Below are 21286 nucleotides of genomic sequence, written 5' to 3'. Positions count from 1 at the left end.
AAAAAAAAAAAAAAAACGATGAGTCATGGTTTCCTCATGTCTGCTGCTCTAAGTCTCTCTCTCTCTCTCACACACACACACCGTTTTACTGCGCTTCACACTGAAATAGGGCCGCACGAGTATTTTGTGTTGCAGTACCACGAATGGCCACTGGGAAAATGTCTTCAAAGGCAGAGGGGGCGGAGCTCTATACAGTTCTTATAATACATCGGCGCTCAGGATGAGGTGGCAGTAACCGCCGGAACCCGGAAGAGTTTTTTTGCGGAAGCTAACAGGCTAAAACAGGCTAACGGTTCCGCGTAGTAGTAGCTGCGCGTGTTTAAAGCGGTTCTTCAGAATCGGGTGACGTTTGTCAGGTAAGTTCACACACACATACACGAGTACTTCACTGCTGCTAACTGCGGCCAATACGCTAACAACAACACAGCATTTCCAGGTGATAGACGGAGCCAGGGTGACGTTAGCATGTTAGCGTTGTGTTGTTTTGTGACACATTCGTCTTCAGACGATAGACCAGTGGGACCAGTGTCAGTGGACACAGTTGGACTGTGTTTGTGGACCGTTTGAGGGAGGACAGCTCTCAGGACTTAGTCTGGCCCCGTGTCTCTCTGTGTGTGCGCACGTTAACATGTTTATTTTCAGTTTATTCTCTTGTTTAACCGTTTCCTGCATCACACTTCCAATGTCCATGTGCTCTCTCTTTATTATTGATCTCTGTTATTAGTCAAAGGATGAATCAGCTGCTGTCTTTCAGAGAATGTTGTGGAGTTGTTTCTCTGACAAACTGTGTGTGTGTGTGTGTGTGTGTGTGTGTGTGTGTGTGTGTGTGTGTGTTTCTCAGCAGTCATCATGAGTCTCCAGTGGACGGCGGTCGCCACCTTCCTGTACGCTGAAGTCTTCTTCGTCCTCCTGCTCTGTATTCCCTTCATCTCACCTAAGAGGTCAGTCCATCGTGGTCGTCATCGATCGTTGTGATCATAGGTTAAACCTCAGGAATGTCATTGATCAGCTCAGTGTGATCACATGAATTCATCAGCCGTGTTTACTCACAGTTAAAGGGATAGTCCCCTGATGTGTGAACGATGTGTTCACGTCTTTATCTCAGTGTCAAAAACCCTCTACTGTCCTTCTTTAAGTGCTGAGGTTCAGCCTCCCAGATGTTCAGCCTCCAGATGTTAAACTTGATCAAATCCGGTTCTGCTGCTTTGACTTGTTTATCATTTATCCGGTTCTGCTGCTTTGACTTGTTTATCATTTACTAACCAATCACCAAACACTCTCTGATCACATGATCACGCTAGGCCAACAGAATGTAATAATCTGTAGTGCCACTAGAGGGAGGCAGAGCTCTGTGTGTGTGTGTGTGTGTGTGTGTGATTGTATCACTTTGTGTATCACCGAGTGTGTGTGTATCACCGTCTGTGTGTTGTGCTGCTGCAGGTGGAGTAAGATCTTCAGGTCTCGTTTGGTCCAGACCATCGCTCTCTATGGAAACACAACGTTCATGGTCATCATCGCCATCCTCGTCTTCCTGCTCATCGGTGCGTTTCAATACTGTCAATGTTATTTATTGACTGCTGACCTTTGACCCGCAGTATCAGAAGCAGCCTTTAGTGCCACTCTTGTATAAAAGCTGTACATTGTTACATGTTACTCATACACAGTGCCCCCTGGTGTTGAGTCTTTTTAATCAACTGAGTTACAGCCAAACCAGCTGCTTCATAAGTCACGAGTTTGTGTCGCCACAGTTTCACGCAGGTGCAGGAGTCGTGAGTCGAGTTAGAACTGTATGATGGAGAAGAGTGGATTGTCATGGTTATAACAGTGGTAACTGTTGATGATGATGATGACGATTGTGTGTGCAGATGCGTTTCGTGAGGTCAGGAAGTACAGTGTGACAGAGAAGGTCGACCTGACCAACAACCCCACGGCCATCGAACACATTCACATGAAACTGTTCAGGGCTCAGAGGAACGAGTACATCGCTGGATTTGCCCTGCTGCTCTGTCTGTAAGACACACACACACACACACACACACACTGACTCAGGCTGATTTAAAAACAGTGGAATTTTACAGTAGGGTGGAAGGAATGAGGTGGTGAGTGAGTGTGTGTGTGAGTGTGTGTGTGTGATAGTTACTGTAAATCCTCAGCCTCGTACTGATTGGCTCTCTGGGTCTTTCTCAGGCCACACCCACTGTAGTGACTTGGTTGTTTCATCATAGTGTAAAGAATAAAAACTTCAGAAACAGGAGGAAATGGTTGAAATCACTGATTTTTTTTCTATGGACTGGTGTGCGAGAGTGAGGGCTATACAAACTTTTATTCTGTACATGTAATTCCTGCAGAGGCCATTACATCACTGACACACACATACATACACGAGCTGGAAATGTCAGGGGTATCTCTCTCTCTCTCTCTCTCTCTCTGTCTCTCTGTGTGTGTCATGTGTACATTTGTGATGCTATATTAGGTTGTTTGTGATGTGTGGAAGTCTGACAGATGATCTCACAAACACATGCACACACACACTACTCCTTATTATAATTGATCATCTAAATTCTGGTTTCATATTATTTTATTTGCATATGTTATATTATCAGGTTAATGATTAGGACTTGTGTGTATGTGTTAATGTTTTGCATTGGTTGCCATGGCAATATGGAGGACCAAAAGGGACAAAATTCAATAAATAAATACACCATTAAATCATTCATTAAATGTGTCATTAAATACATTTAATTAATTAAAGACACATTTCATTATTTAATGACACATTTCATTATTTCATGGTCCATGTTGCAGTGGATCATTAATTTATTTTATCTGTCAAACTCGCCCATTTGTAACGGGGTCCTTGGTGACACCCCCCTAAATGATATGGCTTAGTCGAGTTGTTGCATTCAATAGAAGTTTATTCTCACCGTGCCCCCAAATAACCAATGACGAAAAACAAAAATATTTACAAAGTAACTAAAGGAAAAAAAATAGACGAGAACAAACAAACAAAATTAACCCAAGCTGTTTACAGAGTTTTCTGTGCTGAACAGAGTTCCTCTTTAACTCCTGCACCGTCTTTGACCTACACTGCACCACATGTCATCAACTCTCTCCCACCTGAACAGGCTCAAAATGGTTGCCTTATAACTGTTACGCTCCTCCCACTGGGCGTTGCACAAAATAATACTCTCTAATTAGCCACCTCAGTCAGGTGGTCACTTTCCCGTCAAGAGTCCTATTTATCCACCCAGATAGCTATGCCCCTGTTTGGCTGAGAACAGCGGGTGAAACACCAGCGTGTGTGTGCGTGCGTGTGTGTGTGTAACGAGTGTGCACCCTCGCTATGGAACTGTGGGGAATAGATTATGGTTGTGTTTGTGTCGGATGCAGAGAAGTGGAACGGGACGGGGAATTATTTGGTATGTGGGTGGCGTGTACGTGTGCGCAAACTGCCCTCACTTAGTGATGGGGCCGCTCCGTCACATCATCCTCCTCCTCCCGGGGATTGACGATGTGCGGCAATCTGGAGAGATAGTCTGCCTCCACATTAGTCTTGCCTGTCCTGTGCCGGATGATAAACTTGAACGGTTGCAGTGAGATGTACCATCTTGTGAGGCGACTGTTGTGGTCCTTCATAGAGTTGATCCAGGTGAGAGCTCGATGGTCCGTCTCCAGGTCAAACTCTTGTCCCAATAAGTAATAGCGCAGGCTCTCCAACGCCCATTTAATGGCCAGACCCTCTTTCTCCACTGTGGAGTATCTCGTCACGCGTGGCTGGAGCTTGTGGCTCAAGTACAGGACTGGATTCTCTTTACCGGTATCCCCCTGTGCCAGCACTGCTCCAAGGCCCACTGCTGAGGCATCACTTGGACCAGGAATCTCCTGCTGAAGTCTGGACTTTTGAGAACTGGCGAGGTACACAGACGATTTTTCAGACAGATTGGCACTCCTCCGACCAGGTTACAGGATTCTTCCGGTCTTTAGTAGTTAAAGCTGTGAGTGGGGTGGCGATGGTGGAGAACTGGGGAACAAATTGTGTCTGTACCACCCTACCAGACCCAGAAAGGACTGCACCTCCTTCTTGGTCCGTGGCCGAGGACATTTCCGGATAGCTTCCACTTTATCCACTTGTGGATGCACCTCCCCTCTTCCCAACTGGTATCCCAGGTACCGAGTTTCGTGTCGGGCCCACTCACACCTGGCCGTGTTAAGCGTCAGTCCAGCTTCCTGGACTTTCTGGAGGGTGAGAGAAACATGTTGGGTATGCTCTGACCAGCTGTTGCTGAAGATCACAACATCATCCTGGTAGGCCGCACCGCAGCGGTCACAGCCCTGGAGAACTCTTTCCATCAGCCTCTGGAAAGTAGCAGGAGCTCCATGCAAGCCAAAGGGCATCATTTTGAATTGAAAAAGTCCCACTGGTGGTCATACCAGATCTTTTGGCTCTTCTGTGCCTTGTACAGGTTGACCTCAGCCTCCTCCTGATACTTTGCAAGCCGCTCTCTCATCTCCAGCACAAACTGCAAGATCCCTTTGTCACTTGGCATGGTGAATGGGGCTAGTAGGTCCAGTGGGCCCTGCACATCCCAACCATACAATAGTTCAAATGGGGAAAAGCCAGTTGATGCCTGGGGAACTTCACGGTTTGCAAAGAGCAGAAAGGATAGCCAGCTGTCCCAGTCCTTTCCGGTGTCAACCACAAACTTCTGCAGCATTCTCTTTAGGGTCTGGTTGAACCTTTCCACAAGGCCATCAGTCTGTGGGTGATATGGTGTGGTTTTGATTGCAGCAATGCCCAGTTGTTTCTGGAAGAGCTGCATCAGTTTGGAGGTGAAGTTGGTCCCCTGGTCCGTCAGGATCTCATCTGGTGTGCCCACCCGTGAGAACAGTTGTACCAAGGCTCGCAGTACTGCAGGTGCAGTGATCATGCGCAGGGGAAATGCCTCTGGGAAGGGGGTGGCATAGTCGCATACAACCAGAATGTACTGGTGTCCTCCACTGCTTTTCACGGAAGGGCCAACAATGTCCATGGCAATCCTGCGAAATGGGGTGGAAATTACAGGGTGTGGTTGCAGAAAAGCTCGATCTGATTTGCGGACAGGGGATGTTTTCTGACAAACGGGGCATGTTGTGCAATATTGCTGAACATCTTTGCATATGGATGGCCAGTAAAACCATGAGCTTATGCGTAGATATGTCTTATGACGACCTAGATGCCCCGCCCATGGAAGTGTGTGCCCCAGTTGCATAACAATACTTCTGCAGATAGCAGGGACAACCAGACGTTTGTGACCATCATTTACGCAATACAATACATCATTTTCCACAACAAATTGTTCTGTTCTCACACTGATTGACTCATTTGTTTCATTAACTATATTTGCAAACAGGAGTTTTAAAGTTTTATCCCCCTTTTTGTAGCTCTGCAGTATTGCTAGGTACAGTTCACCCATTGTTTGGTGATGAACCCAACACCCAACAAGACTTTTTTAGATCTTTGATGCTACTGTCACACAGACTACTGTCAAAGTCTGGGAGCAGCAGAACATCAGGATCGACTTTTCTTGACTCCTGGGTGTCCCCCTCCATCGGTCACTGTCTTCTTCTTCCGATGACTGACCAGCGCAGCTCTATGATTGAGCTCAGTTTGGAGCTCCTCTGGATGTGTGTACTTTGGGATGGGTGGGTGTATTTCAGTTGGGGAAGTACACTCTGTTCTCTTTTCATTTCTTCTTTGATTTTGTGTGGGGATTTCTTCATGCCTTCTGTTTTCATTTATACATTTCTTTTTTGTTGTTTTTTAATTACTTATTTTTTATTTTATTTCTTTTTTCTGTAGTTACTTTGTATATGTCTATCAGGGTATTAATGAGGTGACAGTTCTCAGCTATGGCCTCTGATCTTCAGTTCACGTCCTGGAATGTGAGAGGACTAAATAAGATTGTCAATCTTGAACAGGTTATGAACAGGCTCCGGCAGCTTGAAGCCAAAATAATTTTTCTCCAAGAGACTCATTTGATCTCAGACGATGTAATAAGGGTGAGGAGGAGATGGCCTGGTCAGGTGTTTTCAGCCTCTTTTAGCTCTAACTCAAGAGGGGTTAACTCTTATACACAAAACTGTGCCCTTTAAACTTAAAAATATAGATAATCCATCCTTCTTTAGACAGCTTTTCTTGATGTTAGCAGCTTTGCCTGGCCAAATAATCCTGGCCACAACCCAGTGTGGGTCCTACAGACCGATTTCACTTCTAAATAATGACCTTAAGATTTTATGCAAAGTGCTGGCAAGGAGGTTGGAACCAGTCTTACCGCAAATGGTCCATTTGGATCAGAGTGGATTTGTACAGGGCAGACAGGGCTTCCACAATACGAGAAGGTTGCTTAATATTTTGTTTAAAAAGTCTGGCCTCCCTGACCACTCTATCCTGTCGCTGGACGCAGAGAAGGCCTTCGATAGGATAATTTATGTATATATATCAGTTATGTAATTTTAACATAACTGGTATGATCCTTTTGTTGTGGGAAGGAGGGGTGGGGGGGTGGATGTGATTGTTCTGTTTGGGTGCACTGTTTGTGCATGCTGTCTGTTTTGTTTACCTATGCTGTAAAAAAAAAAAATCCAATAAATATGTTTGAAAAAAAGAAATTTGTCATTAAATAATGAAATGTATTTAATGACACATTTCATTATTTAATGACACATTTCATTATTTAATGACACATTTAATGAATGATTTAATGGTGTATTTATTAATTGAATTTTGTCCCTTTTGGTCCTCCATATGGCAACACATTCGGAGAATGTGAACTTTAAACGGTTTATCTTGGAAAAACAGATAGACACTGAGCTGTAATTCAGTGATGTGGTCGTGTTGGTTTGTTCTCACTTTCATTCACTGGGGACGAGTTCATGTGTTCATTTATCACTGGATTTAAATGCAGTTCTAATTGGTAAATTGATAAAATGTTGTAAAGCAGCTTTGACTGGTTATTAATACGTGTGTGTGTGTGTGTGTGTGTGTGTGTGACAGGTTACTGCGTCGTCTGGCAACTCTTCTCTCTCAGCAGGCTTCACTCATGGCCTCTAATGAAGCTTTCAAGAAACAGGCAGAGGGCGCCAGCAACGCCGCCAAGACGTTCATGGATGAAAACGAGCTGCTGCAAGAGGTGACACACACACACACACATCCCTATACTTTACAGTGTGAGACTCTCACCAGTGGGGGGCAGCACTGATCTACAGCTGCTGTGCTGGAACCAAGTTAAACAGAAACATGAGAGGTATTCATAGAAGGTGTGTGTGTACGTGTGTATGTGCATGTGTGGTCACATTGTGAATGACACACACACACTCTCTGGTAATCTGAGCAGGATTTGTCCGAGGTGAAGAGATCACCAAGTTCTTCACTGCTTAAATAAGAAAGTGCTTCAACTGCATATGACAAGTATGCACACACACACACACACACACACACTGGTTAATGCTATGTGAGTGTAAACAGTGTTTTGTGAATCTAAACTGTAAATGAACACATGTCTTCATGTATATGGTGTGTGTGTTGTGTTTATTGCGGCCTCTTCTACAAACGTGATCACACATGTGACATCATAGACATTGAAGGGAAGGAGGCGGACCTTGTCTGAAATCTGTCAGACATGTGCAGAGAAACACGTGACAAACAGCTGAGACACTGTTTCCTGGATATATTCACTTGTATGTAATCTACACACTGTGGTGTGGATTATAATCCAGCCATCCACGAATACATTTACATACATGCTCCAGAGTTTCCCACTGCGCTTGAATGCAGCCGCGTGTCTACAGTTTATTGACATGAATGTTGATTATTAATATAAAATGATTTATGAAAACACATGAAGTCATGTGATGAAAACCAGCGTCAGTGAACGTCTGTAGTCAGTTTATGTCTGTGGACGTCTGGGGACATCTGGGAACGTCTGTGGTCAGTTAATGTCTGTGGTCAGTTAATGTCTGTGGTCAGTTAATGTCTGTGGTCAGTGAAGTGATCTGTGGTCAGTGAGCGTCTGTGGTCGTGGCGAATGTCTGTGAGCGTCTGTGAGCCGTCTGTGTCAGTGAGCGTCTGTGAGCGTCTGTGGTCAGTTAACATCTGTGGTATGTGAATGTCTTTGGTCAGTGAGCGTCTGTGAGCGTCTGTGATCAGCGTCTGTGGTCCGTGAACGTCTGTGGTCCGTGAACGTCTGTGGTCTGTGAACGTTTTTCTCATTTTATTTATTTTTATAGAATTAATAAATGTAATTTTTGTTGTTGCCATAGAAACTGCGTGATGCTGGTATCGAGGTGCCAGAGGCGGGAAAAAAGGGAGCAGGACCTCAGGAGGAGAACAAGAAGCTGAAAGAGGAGGTGAAGACTCTGAAGGACGAGCTGGACACCACCAAGAAAGGTAAGCAGGAGCTGAGGAGGCGGAGTCTGTGTGGATGTGGGCGTGTCTCAGCAGATGACATCATCTCATTTGTTCCTGCAGCTCTGAACAAGTCGGACCGCGACGTCACGGCGATGAAGAAACAGGCGGAGAATCTGACGGTGGAGTACGACCGACTGTTGGACGAACACAGCAAACTACTGGTACACACGTACACACATACACACGTACACACACACACAGACACACACACACCCTTCTTACACCTCTTTGTGTGTGTGTCTTCAGTCCAGCAGTGATAAGAAATCAGACTGATGATGAAAATGAGGACAAGGACGATGAAGATGAAGATGAGGACGACGATGAAGAAGAGGACAAAGAGCAGCTTCATCACTGTCGTCCTCCACAAACACTCCACAGCTTCTGTCTCTATATGGTGATGTCACTTCCTGTCGGGTCAGCTGACATTGCTGTGCTGTGATTGGTTCAAGTTTCTTTTTTTTTCTTTGTCTTCTGTGTTTGTTTGAAGTTGAAGGTTTAAATGGTCTTGACCCGGTCACTGATCAATAATCATTGTTCTGTTTCATTCCTGAGGGTCAAAGGTTGAGTATTTTTGGAGAAGAAAGTGTCATGGTTCACATGTGTTTGTTTGAACAGATCGTTTGTAAACAGGTGACTCCGCCCCCTTCGCCTCCTCTCATTGGTTAAATCTGTTTCACACAGTCATGCCCCACCCACACAGCCTCCTGACCAACCAGGAGTCTTTTTCAGCTGTAAATCATAACGGCAACCTCTCATCTGCTGACATGGCAGGGCGGAGCCTCCAGGGGGGCGGCGGCTTCATGTGGACCATCTGCATTCACCAATGTTGTTTCCTGTTGATGAAACATTCCTGAAAATAAACATCATGGTGTTTACATCTTATTCTGTCATCACCTTCTTTACACACACACACACACTGATGAACACATACACACACTTGTGCTGATGGACGTCAGTGACTGTGTCAGCCATGTTGGATCTCTTTCAACGCTACCTCGAGTAAGACGACAACAAAAAAAGCACGCACTTAGTACATCGCACTATATAGTTTGACTATATGAAATGCACTATTGTAAGTCGCTTTGGATAAAAGCTCTAATCTAAAAGAAAACTGCTATATTTATACAGATCAGATGTAAAATAAACATTTAAAATACATTTAAAGAGTAAATGTGATGTCTCTCACACTGAGAAACAAATGTGACTAACCTGGAATATGATTTATGATTATGTAAGCGTTTCTTAATGCTTCTCTTGAAATGACTTGAATAGAAAAGATTGGAAATGATAAAGCATTACGTCATGATTATGACTTATTTTATTTATTTATTCTTTTTTATTTGCATTTGTGTTTATTTACAATTATCTGCGCGTCACCAAGCCTGTGTTTGAATAAACTTTTTTTTTTTAAAATGCCGCTGGCGCGCAAACATTTCATTCGTTCACCTTCATCCATTCAACTTCATGTCAGTATTTTTATCCGTTTATCTTCATGTCAGGGTTTTCATCCATTCATCTTCATCCGTTAATCTTCATGCCAGTGTTTTCATCCATTCATCTTCATCCGTTCATCTTCATGTCAGTGTTTTCATCCATTCATCTTTATCCGTTCATCTTCAAGTCAGTGTTTTCATCCGTTCATCTTCATGTCAGTGTTGGGACAATGTCCTAACACTGGCCCCCTGTGCTCCCTGGTCTTCAGCTGTTGGTTTGAACCGGTTTGATCCGCTTGGAGCTGGGATCACGTTTCTTCTCTGAGTGTGAAAGTGCTGAGTCAGTGGAGTCTTTTTTACACCTGCTGTTTTCAGGAAATGGTTCAGTCTGTAGAAGACATGAGGACGAACAGAGGACAGATGGACACATGTCTCTGCAGTCCAGTCAGTTCAGTGACTCAATTCATGAAAATTAATCTGATTACTCTATCCTAATTTTCTGTCTTTTAAGAGTTTAAAAAGTTTTTAAAGAGTTTGAAAAGTTTAAAAAAAAAAAATCAGACTTTAAAGACATTACAAACTCCTTAAATACTCTTCAAACTCTATAAAAACTTTTCAAACTCTTTACAAACTATTCAAAATCTTTAAACTCTTTTAAAAAAGTCATAGTTTAGTATGTCGTCCAAATTGAGACAAAAAAGTCATAGTTTAGTACGTCGCCCAATTTGAGACGAAAAAGTCATAATTCAGTATGTCGTCCAAATTGAGTCAAAGTCATAGTTTAGTATGTTGTCCAAAATGAGACAAAAAAGACATAATATAGTATGTCGTCCAAAATGAATCGAAAAAAGTCACAGTTTAGTACGTCGTCCAAAATGACTCGAAAAAAGTCATAGTTTAGAATGTCGTCCAAATTCACGCGGAAAAGTCATAGTTTAATATGTCGTCCAAAATCACTCAAAAAAGTAATAATTTAGCATGTCCATACTTAACGATGACCTGGAGAACTCGCAGAACCTGTAGAAAACATGGGGAGAAAATTAGCTGGGATTAGCACCAGCGTCCTCCATGACCCTCATGTGGACAATAAAGGGGTATAAGATGAATGAGTGACTTCACTTGTTCATCAGAAATAGAGACAAACAACGCAATAACCATGGAGACAGATCAAGTGTTAATCTGCTGCTTTTATTGCTGAAGAAACTACAATGATCACAGTGGATTAGAACATGTGACCCTTGCAAGGTCAGAGGTCAATGAAACAAATAATGACATCATCAGAGAGTGACTCGTTAGCATCTTGTTAGCGTCTCATGTCATCATTAGTGTAAATATTACTTATAATCAATAACTTTTGTTTCGCTACAGTCAGAAAGACAACGTAAACAGGAAGTGACACTGTAACAACAAAGAGTGGGCGGGGCATAAAGACAGTGGAGTGCCACCTGCTGGTCTCACTGCAGACACAGGAGGAAGAGTAGAGCGCCTCCTGTTGGTCTCACTGCAGACACAGGAGGAGGAGTAGAGCGCCTCCTGCTGGTCTCACTGCAGACAGGAAATCATTTTGTTGTTTATGGTCAAATCTGAAATCACTCGAGAAATGAAGCTGAATTTTAAAAGTTAAAACTTTTGTCTCAAAGATCAAATGACGACACATTATAACGTTATAAATAATAGATTTTTATCACAATATTTGTTTTACTTTGCTTATAAAGGTTTTCTAAAAGTCTTAAAGTAACATTGACTTTTAAATTAAATCATTTTTTGTCCCTAAATTAATTTTTTTCAGATTAATGATTAATATTAAAATAAAATGTGTATTTTTATGTTGTTTTTTTAAACAAAATATTATTTTGTTAATAAATTAAAAAACTTATTTTACAACTAAATTTATTTTTCATTAAATTTATTAACAAACTCAACTTATTATTTTAGAATCTAATAAAAATGTTAAATATTCATGAGTTTAAGGTGAAAATCCCACTGCCTGCTGGGAAATGGAGTTTAAGCTTGTAGTATTATTTTTAAAGACGAGCAGTGGGCGTAGAAGAGGAGTGGGTGGAGACGAGCAGTGGGCGGGTCAGAGGTAAAGTATCAATAAAGAACAGGAAAAAAATGTAAAAAAATCCCTTTTCATTTTGCATCAATCACACAAAGACAAACCCACTACGACAGAAGCCCCGCCCCCTCGCTGCATCACACAAACACTGCTGTAAATCTGTAAAAACAAAAAGTATGAGACTCCTCCCACTGTCGCCTCCTGCTGGTGGCAGATGGCAGCGCGGACATTTACTCAATCAAAATAAAACGATCACACACATGATCAATAATTATTGATAAATCTCTGATATTTTTTACAAAATACATTTTCTTTTTAAAAAGTGCAGCAAACGACGTCATCGTAAATCCCACCCGTGCTGTGTGACTGGTTGCTAGGAGACAGTTGTAGACACGCCCCCACAGACAGCTGATGGCGGGAAAAGTGGCGTCAGCTCGTAAGACAGCGACATAAGGCGGAGTCCTCCAGCTCCCATCGGGTCACCACACTGACGCGGCACACACTGAGGACATGTGACTCATCATCACGTCTCCATGATGAAGCATTTTTATTCATCACAATCTTAGTTTGTTCTTGATTTCGGATTAAACGTGTCGGTGAGGGGAGGATCTCTGTGGTGGAGGGAGGGGCTCAGGGAGGGGGGAGGAGCTGGGGGGGATCAGAGACAGAAGGTGGAGCTCAGGGAGGGAGGGAGAAGGTGGGGGTTGGTCAGAGGCAGAGGGAGGAGCTCAGTGAACATGATTGGCAGCTGTGAGTCTGAAATCAGTGTCTGTTTGGCACTTAAGTTGACCTGAGGGGGTGGAGCCTGAGGAGGGGCCAAAGGTCAGACCAAGTGAGATTTCAGCCACAGCAACGTCAAAGTACATGAGATGTAATTTCTTTTTCATTTTAAAGTAAATTATTCAAATATCACCGATCGGCTCAGTTTCATTTACCAATAATCAGACTGATCGATCATCTCTGTTTTCCTTTCAGGAGTCGTAGCTCCGCCTCCTCTGTGACATGCGTGAGGAAACTGAAATCTCACTGGAACCTTGAGGTCAGACCCGAGGTCAGAGGTCACGGCTGGAGATTGATGACAAGAGCAGGAAGACGATCGATCAGAATATTCATCAGCAACAATTAGTGAAGTAAAGTGCATTCAGTAGTCACGTGACCCCCACTGAGCTCGGCGTGGTCATGTGACCATGTCAGCCTCTGCTGAAAGTTTCCTTTGTTTTCCTTCAAATCATTATATCATATATCAGATTATATCAAATCAGATTATATTACGTCAGATTATGTCAGATTAGCTCAAATAAAATCAGATTAGATTACATCAGATTAGATAAGATTAGATTAGATTAGATCAGATCAGATCAGATTACACTGATCATCAGACTGATTTGAAGCAACATTATTTTTCTATCTGATCACATGACAGAAAAACAGATAGTGGGCGTCGGCCTAAACTGTGTTGTTTTTTGTTTTTCTCATCTCAATGGTGATGACTGGTCGGCAGCTCTGGAGGGCGAGGTCATGGCGGTTGGAGGTGGAGCTCTGTGATTGGTCGACGCCCTACATGACAGTCTCGGAGATGACGACCCTGTCGTCGTCGATGCCCGGCGCCAGGGGCGTGGCCATGTACTCCAGGTGATGAGCGCCCCACACTGGTGTGGTCAGGTAAGACCAGCGCTGCAACACACAAATCAGCATTCAGGCGTCTGATTGATTAAGTGGTGTGCGTGAGATGATGTCACGGTGGGCGGAGCTAACCTCAGCGAAGGAGCCTTTGGCTCTGAAGAGTTTGTAGATGAAAGTGAGGGGAATACAGAGCATGGACGACAGCGCCAGGAACCAGCCGATCACCTCGCCCCACCACGGATACACGTACACGTTGTTGTACGTCAGACGTTTGTAGGTGATCAGGTGAAACAGGAAGATGCCCTGCAGAGGGGGCGGAGCCACCACACACACACAACACAGTGGGTCAAAGGTCAGGTCGTTTTAAATGTAGGACGCAAATATTTTCATCATATTTAAAAATTACAATGAGAGGAAACTCGTAACCATAGCGATGAGTGAAGTGTGTGTGTGTGTGTGTGTGTTCTCTCACCATACACACACATGGAGTCACAAACAACCAGCACCACTTGACCCAGAAGAACGGACGATACCCGATCATACGAGCGATGTCATCCATGAAGCGGTCAGCACCTGCACACGGTCAGACCACAGGAAGTGACATCATCAGGTCAAACAGTGACACGTTCAACTTCAACAGGTGTGTGTGTGTATATGACACATACCATAGACCCAGGCCACAACGACACACTCCCAGAAGGCCTGCCACAGCAGAGTCATTCCACTGGCAGAGTAATAATCGAACAACTGGAAGACGTACATTCCTCCCTGCACACACACCCACATACACACACACACACACACACACAAACATCATCATCATTTAATGAACAAAACACTATGAAAATATTGGTGAATGAGTGAAAATGAAATCCTATGACATCATCGTCATCATCAATGTGTATGTGTTCATCACCTGTGTCACCATGGAGATGTCAATGATGAAGCAGAGCAAGCAGCAGATCACCACGGCAATCTCTCTCTTATAACGATACTGATAATGTCCCGGAAACAGATCCAGGATTCCTGCGACGAATCCTTCCACTCCCACAAACTGACAGACAGACAGACAGACAGACAGACAGAGTGTGTATTGATTTAAAACACAGTAATTTAAATGAATATAAATGTTGATGATGACGTCATTAATGCTGGACGTTGTCACAGATGAACACATGAATCCCCTGAAAGACCCGCTGTGACGTCATGATGACAGTGTGTGGTGAATGTGAAGGATTGTGGGAGTTTGATCACCTGACTGCCGAGGCCGAGCAGCAGCAGCATGATGAAGAAGAGCGCCGCCCACAGCGGCGACACGGGCAACAGCGTGACAGCCTTTGGATATGCGATGAAGGCCAGACCTGGACCTGGACCACAACACAGACATGACTGAACACCACTGATCAATGATTATTGATTATCGAGTTCAATCAAGTCATCCAGAAAAGGATCGATCAATGATGTAAATGTGGAGTTTTTATGTCCCGCCCAACTTTGAAAGTGACCCTGACGTTTGTAAAGCACTCACTCTCCCACACCAAACCCCATAGAGAAAATCAGTGATTTTAGCTGGCAGGGACACAGGAGCTGCTGGTCACTGCTGCCTCGTGTGGTCACTTTGTGTCACTGAGTTAAACCTGAACCAAGGATATTTAAAGCCGAACTGTAAAAATAAGACATTTGAACTTAGTGACGGAGGCAGCAGTGGATCAACAACTCCTGTGTGTGTGATGTGAAAATCACTGCTTTTCTCTATGGGGTTTGGTGTGGGAGAGTGAGTGGTTTACAAACTTCAGTTTCCTGTTGGAAAAGTCTGTGTAACAGTGAGACAGAGACATGAACATGTTCTGTCTCACACACACACACACACGCACACACAGAGTACAGTCTCCAGTCAACTGTATGTGTGTGTATTAATATCAATGAAGCACATGACGCAGTTATAATTAGTGCTTCCTCAGAAGGAAACACTGCAGATCTGATTCAGTGTGTGTGTGTGTGTGTGTGTGTACCTGACACAGCCACCTGTGAGATTTCCACTCCCTGCTCTGCAGCCATGAAGCCCAGAATAGAGAAGACGACAAAACCAGCAAAGAAACTGGTTCCACTGTTGATGAAGGCGAGGATGAAGGCGTCTCTGCACAAACAAGACAAGCATGTCAGTGTGTGTATGAATGAGCGTGTGCATGTGTGTGTGAGTGTGTGTGTTTGTGTGTGTTGTACTTGTGGCAGTCGTTGTTAAAGCGGTTGTAGCTCCCCAGCGCCGTCAGAGCACCAAGGCCGATGGCGTACGAGAAGAAGACCTGTGTCCCGGCGTCGACCCACACCTGTGCAGGGGTCAGAGGTCGAATGAGTGTGTGTCTGCCGGTTTTCTTCACCTTCTCCATATGAACACACACACACACACACACTGACCTGAGCCTGGGACAGTTTGGACCAGTCAGGACTGATATAGTACATGATTCCATCATAAGCACCTGGAAGAGTCACACCTCTGACCAGCAGGATGATGAGGACCAGGTACGGGAAGGTGGCTGTGATGTAGACCACCTGAGACACACACACGCACACACACACACACACACACACACACACACACACACACAGACCAGAGAGAGCAGGAGACGTTAAGTTAACTGTTGAATCTACATGAAGGGTGAAAGGTAACATGGTTTCGACATTCCCACGCTGTATACACACAAAGATGCCCTCAGTCAGATCTGATGACCCCGTGACCCCCGTGACCCCTGTGCCCGCCTCCCTCAGCTGTTTGCCTTCATAAGAACCTGCGGCTCATTGTTATTGAACTGATTCAGTTTCAGTTTATTTTTCACCAAGAGTCAGATTTACTTTCACTGAACACACACACACACACACACACACACACACACACACACACACACAGGAATGTGCTGTTTTAGCACCATGGAGAGCTACAGGTCCCAGGTGGAGTTGAGTTACAGTGAAATCACAGAGGAGGACATTATCTCACACACACACACACACACACACACACACACACACCACACACACACACACACACACACACACACACACACACACACATGTACCTTCCCGGTGGATTTGACTCCCTTCCACACACAGAAATAAACAATAACCCACACGGCCATTAAACACAGCAGGATCTCCCAGTTCAGACGTCCAGGTTCATCCAGACCAGATGAGATGTCCAGCACCTTGTTCCTGGACAGAGGACAGGTGAGGGAGAGACAGAGGACAGGTGAGGGACAGACAGAGGACAGGTGAGCAGCAGTGTGTCTTCTGTCTTCTTCTCGTCTTTGATCACTAACATGCTGCAGTTCAAATGATGACAGAAGACTCAGTATATAGACTCAAATATTCATTTCTTCTTTTGATTCAACAACACAATCAACGTCATCAATGCCCCGCCCACTCCCACTTGCCCCGCCCCCCTGACAGAAGACAGAACTTACTCCCAGAACTCGACGATGGGTGAGCTTGCGTTTGCCAGCTGGGCACAGGTCATGTTGCCGGTGATGGTGATGTTGGTGAGGCTGCTGTTTTTACAGTCCTGGTGCTGGAAGGTCTCCACACAGCTGGGTGTGTTCCATTCGTTATCACAGGTGGACCAGGGCAGGGTGGAGCTAAACGACTTGACCAGGTAGTAGAGGCCCCAGGCCAACACCATGATGTAGTATGTGTTACAGAAAAACACGATGACCATGGAGGCGTAACCCAGACCTGAGGGGCAGGGACAGCGTGTCACATGACTCCCTTCATTCTGCACATACATGTTTCTATATGATTACAACATTTTGTCATCATTTTAGGTTTATCGTGTTTTTGTCACTTTATTAATGTGTTTTTGTAACTTTAGTAACGTGTGTTCTTGTTACTTAAGTAACGTGTGTTTTGTCACTTTAGTAACGTGTGTTTTTATAACTTTATTAATGTGTTTTTGTCACTTTAGTAACGTGTGTTCTTGTCACTTAAGTAACGTGTTTTTGTAACTTTAGTAACGTGTGTTTTTGTCACTTAATGAATGTGTTTTTGTCACTTTATTAACGTGTGTTTCAAATAAGAGATGAGAGAAACTGAAACTCCACATCATTAATTGTAACTCTTGTATATATAAGTTTGTTCTCACTCCTGTGACAAACACCCTCATGACACATCGATGTCACACAGTTCCACTTCCTGTTTGTATGTGTGTTTGTGCACAGGAGGACGTGAGAGACGCTGAGCGTCCCACACGTCCGTTTCTAGTTTGCTTTACATTTAACTTTAGCCATTCATCCATTTACACACATTCACTCCCACATCAATGTGCTGCACACGTGTTGAGGAAATGTCTTTACCAACAACACACTGGCATGTAGACTGGCAGAGTCCTGTTTTTACAGTCACATACCAAATGATTACAGATAAAAACCTGTTTCCAGGTCATGTTCACTCAAACGTTACCATGGTCACCATGTGATGAATTTGTGGTGTACTGCACCTTTAAAGAGCGGCGCGATGTTCCACGCGTTGATGCCGCCCGCCTTCATGAACTGACCCAGAGAGATTTCCATGAAGAAGATCGGGATTCCTCCAACGAAGACGATGAGCAGGTACGGGATCAGGAAGACACCTGACAGACACACACACACACATTTCAGCTGCATCATTACAACATGTTGTGAAAACACAGGAGCTGCTGGTCCGCTGCTGCCTTGTGTGGTCACTTTGTTTCACTGTGGCAAATCTGAACAGAGGATTTTTAATGCCGAATTCACAAAATAAGACATTTGAACTCAGTGATGGAGGCAGCAGTGGATCAACAACTTCTGAAAATCACTGATTTTCTCTGTGGACATTGGTGTGGGAGAGTGAGTGGTTTACAAACTTCAGTTTCCTGTTTTTAAAAGTTTGTCTCACAGTGAGATAAAGACGTGAACATTAAGCTGACATAGATTTTATTACTTGGTGGCTAATATCTGTTTTTCTTTGAGTCTCTGTGTGTCAGGCTAGTTCTCAGCAGCAGGGGGCGCTCACAGCACAATGTGTTCTGATATGTGTCTCAGAAGTGTCCCTTTAATGGACGTCATCTCTGCTTGAATAAGAGTGTGTGTACCAGTAGCAGCTGTTGTGTAACAGTTGGCACAGAGAAGATCAGCTGTTCTCTGTCCATTCATCTGTGTGTGTGTGTGTGTGTCTCTCTGATGGAGACACACACACACACACACACACACACACACACACACACCAACATGTTGTGACTGTTAGCGAGCTAAGCTGCTGCAGCGCCTCAGTTAGCGAGCTAAACTGCCTAATCCAGGGTAAGTCAGTGGGCTAAGTAGCGGCAGGCTGCTAACAAAGCTAATGACAGAGCAGCAGCGCCACCATCAGGTGCTCTTTTGGTTTGTTTAATATTTCAGTTTTAACAAGTGAAGAAAATTCTTCAAAGAGTCCCAGACTTTTTACACAAACTCTGACTAATCCAGGATCCTGGGATTCCATTAAAACACCTGGATCATCTGCCAGGAAGAGGAGGTGGAAGAAGAGAAGGAAGGAAGAGGAAGAGCAGTGGCTGTGAACAGGATTAGCAGATTACTCTCCTGTTAATCTGTTACAGATTGACGATGATGTCACAGTTGGCAGCCAATCGTCTCACACACACACCCTGACCTTTGGCCCCTGACAATGTTAATAGGTGGTTGAAAACTAACAAGCAGTGTGTGTGTGTGTGTGTGTGTGTGTGTGTGTGTGTGTGTGCAGTTACTAGAAACCAGTAGAATGCTCCTTTAAAGAGCATTTGTGTTTGATGAGTCAGATGACCTTTAAAAAAAGAAAATCTTCTCTGTTCTCCTGTGATTTAACACCAATCTCCTCCTCCTCCTCCACCTCCTCCTCCTCGTGTGAATGTTCAGACCTCTCCCCGGGGAATGAGACCTTTTCAGGTGAGGACAAACATCTTCTCTTTTCTTTCCCCTCTAAGCTGTTTGTCTCTGCTCATACATTTTATTTTGAAAGAACAAAGACGTGATGTCACATCCTGCTGATTTACAGTCGAACACACACACACACACACACTCATCACAGTCGACCACTGGTTCAAACATGCTCAGAGTTGACTGTGCTGTGAGCGCCCCCTGCTGCTTAGAACCAGCCTGACACACAGAGATAATAAAATCTATGGTAGTTTAAGTCTACGATGTTTATCTATGTTCACGTCTTTATCTCAGAGTTAGACAGGAAACTGTAAACACCAAAGTCCAGAGAGAGAGAGACACACACACATGCACAGACAGATATACACATGCATGCACAGACAGACAGACACACACATGCACGGACATACACATGCACAGACAAACAAACAAACACACATGCGCAGACAGACACACACACACACACACACACATATGCACAGAGAGATTGGCACACACTCATGCACAGACACACACATGCACAGACACACACACACACATGCACAGACACACACACACACATGCACAGAGACTGACACACACTCATGCACAGACACACACACACATGCACAGAAACACATGCACACACACATGCAGACAGACACACACGTGCACAGACACACACGCGACAGACACAGGCGTGCACATGCCTAGGCACAGACAGAGACACACACACACACACACACACACACGCACGGCCACACACACACACACAGTCATGAAAGCTGATCACTTGAACCTGTTGCTGTCACTCTGATCAATAACTCATTATACACTGTAAAATTCATATAAGCCACGCCCTCACGCACAAGCCACGCCCATACCGCTTTATATGTATCTGATGGGAAACATGAAGTTAATATTTAAAGATACAGAATTCACAAATGTCCACTCTCATGTAGACCAATCAGAGACTACCTCAACGAAGGGGCGGGGCTTGGGCTGTGTATGACAGGGTGTGTGTGTGTGTGTTACCTCCTCCATTCTTGTAGCACAGGTACGGGAACCTCCAAACGTTTCCAAGTCCAACAGCAAAGCCAACACAGGACATGATGAAGTCCATCTGCCGGGTCCATGTCTCCCGCTCCTGGTATCCTGGCCCCACCCCCGGGACCACACCTCCTTTCTTGTCTGGACCATCGCCGAAGTTCGTCACCACCACCGATGGGACGGAACCGTTAGCTGCTGCTAAAGACACATACTCAATGCCATTGGACTTGATAAACGGGTTCTTCTTGGTCTCCTCCAGGAGAACCAGAGAACCAGAAGAGGCAGGAAGATTCTCCATCTGATCGGGAACCAGAACCAGTCCACGAGACAGGCAGCAACCAGAACCAGTCAAAACACTAGTCCAGAAACTGGTCCAACAAACCAGGCTAGAACCAGAATCAGACCAATCACCAGTCAACCAACCAGGCTAGAACCAGAATCAGACCAAACACCAGTCCACCAACCAGGTTAGAACCAGAATCAGTCCAAACACCAGTCCACAGACCAGGCTAGAACCAGAATCAGTCAAAAAACCAGTCCACTGACCAGGCTAGAACTAGAATCAGTCCAAAGACCAGTCCACAGACCGGGCTAGAACCAGAATCAGTCCAAAGACCAGTCCACAGACCGGGCTAGAGCCTGAATCAGTCCAAAGACCAGTCCACAAACCAGGCTAGAACCAGAATCGGTCCAAACACCAATCCACAAACCAGGCTAGGACCAGAATCAGTCCAAACACAAGTCCACACCAGGCTAGCCAGAATCGTCCAAACACCAGTCC

The 21286-nt window shown here is 44.6% G+C and overlaps 2 protein-coding genes across 3 annotated transcripts; one reads left to right on the top strand and one right to left on the bottom strand.

The window, feature by feature from the left end:
• Positions 1-216: 216 nt before the first annotated feature.
• On the top strand, positions 217-9328 carry bcap31 (B cell receptor associated protein 31). 2 transcript variants are annotated; one of them, XM_044038994.1, is made up of 8 exons: positions 217-356; positions 845-941; positions 1441-1541; positions 1866-2010; positions 7034-7169; positions 8299-8425; positions 8507-8607; positions 8693-9328. In XM_044038994.1, the coding sequence occupies exons 2-8, from the start codon at positions 850-852 to the stop codon at positions 8717-8719; spliced, it is 729 nt and encodes a 242-aa protein (XP_043894929.1). In that variant the 5' UTR covers positions 217-356; positions 845-849; the 3' UTR covers positions 8720-9328. The 2 variants fall into 2 exon arrangements, with proteins under 2 accessions (XP_043894929.1, XP_043894928.1); XM_044038993.1 differs by having other exon boundaries at positions 842-941.
• A 1720-nt stretch (positions 9329-11048) lies between these two features.
• LOC122777370 (sodium- and chloride-dependent creatine transporter 1-like) lies at positions 11049-21253 on the bottom strand. The gene is made up of 13 exons (XM_044038560.1): positions 20491-21253; positions 18045-18176; positions 17017-17284; positions 16633-16765; positions 15977-16111; positions 15785-15888; positions 15574-15698; positions 14816-14928; positions 14478-14615; positions 14227-14329; positions 14034-14134; positions 13694-13864; positions 11049-13612 (listed from the first exon to the last, which is right to left on the bottom strand). The coding sequence occupies exons 1-13, from the start codon at positions 20801-20803 to the stop codon at positions 13496-13498; spliced, it is 1953 nt and encodes a 650-aa protein (XP_043894495.1). The 5' UTR covers positions 20804-21253; the 3' UTR covers positions 11049-13495.
• Between the last annotated feature and the right edge of the window lie 33 nt (positions 21254-21286).

This window comes from Solea senegalensis, linkage group LG11 (assembly GCF_019176455.1).
Source record: "Solea senegalensis isolate Sse05_10M linkage group LG11, IFAPA_SoseM_1, whole genome shotgun sequence".
NCBI lineage: Eukaryota > Metazoa > Chordata > Actinopteri > Pleuronectiformes > Soleidae > Solea > Solea senegalensis.
Note: the sequence above shows the minus strand (reverse complement) of the source record. Positions and strands in the feature narration are given on the sequence as shown.

Excerpts from the sequence above, each read along its gene's own strand:
- bcap31 (XM_044038994.1), top strand. The coding sequence starts at position 850 with ATGAGTCTCCAGTGGACGGCGGTCGCCACCTTCCTGTACGCTGAAGTC. Across the intron at positions 2,011-7,033 it reads TTTGCCCTGCTGCTCTGTCT|GTTACTGCGTCGTCTGGCAA; the intron begins GTAAGACACACA and ends TGTGTGTGACAG. Across the intron at positions 8,426-8,506 it reads GCTGGACACCACCAAGAAAG|CTCTGAACAAGTCGGACCGC; the intron begins GTAAGCAGGAGC and ends TTGTTCCTGCAG.
- LOC122777370 (XM_044038560.1), bottom strand. The coding sequence starts at position 20,803 with ATGGAGAATCTTCCTGCCTCTTCTGGTTCTCTGGTTCTCCTGGAGGAG. Across the intron at positions 17,285-18,044 it reads CATCGCGCCGCTCTTTAAAG|GTCTGGGTTACGCCTCCATG; the intron begins GTGCAGTACACC and ends CCTGCCCCTCAG. Across the intron at positions 16,766-17,016 it reads CCCATCGTCGAGTTCTGGGA|GAACAAGGTGCTGGACATCT; the intron begins GTAAGTTCTGTC and ends TCCTCTGTCCAG.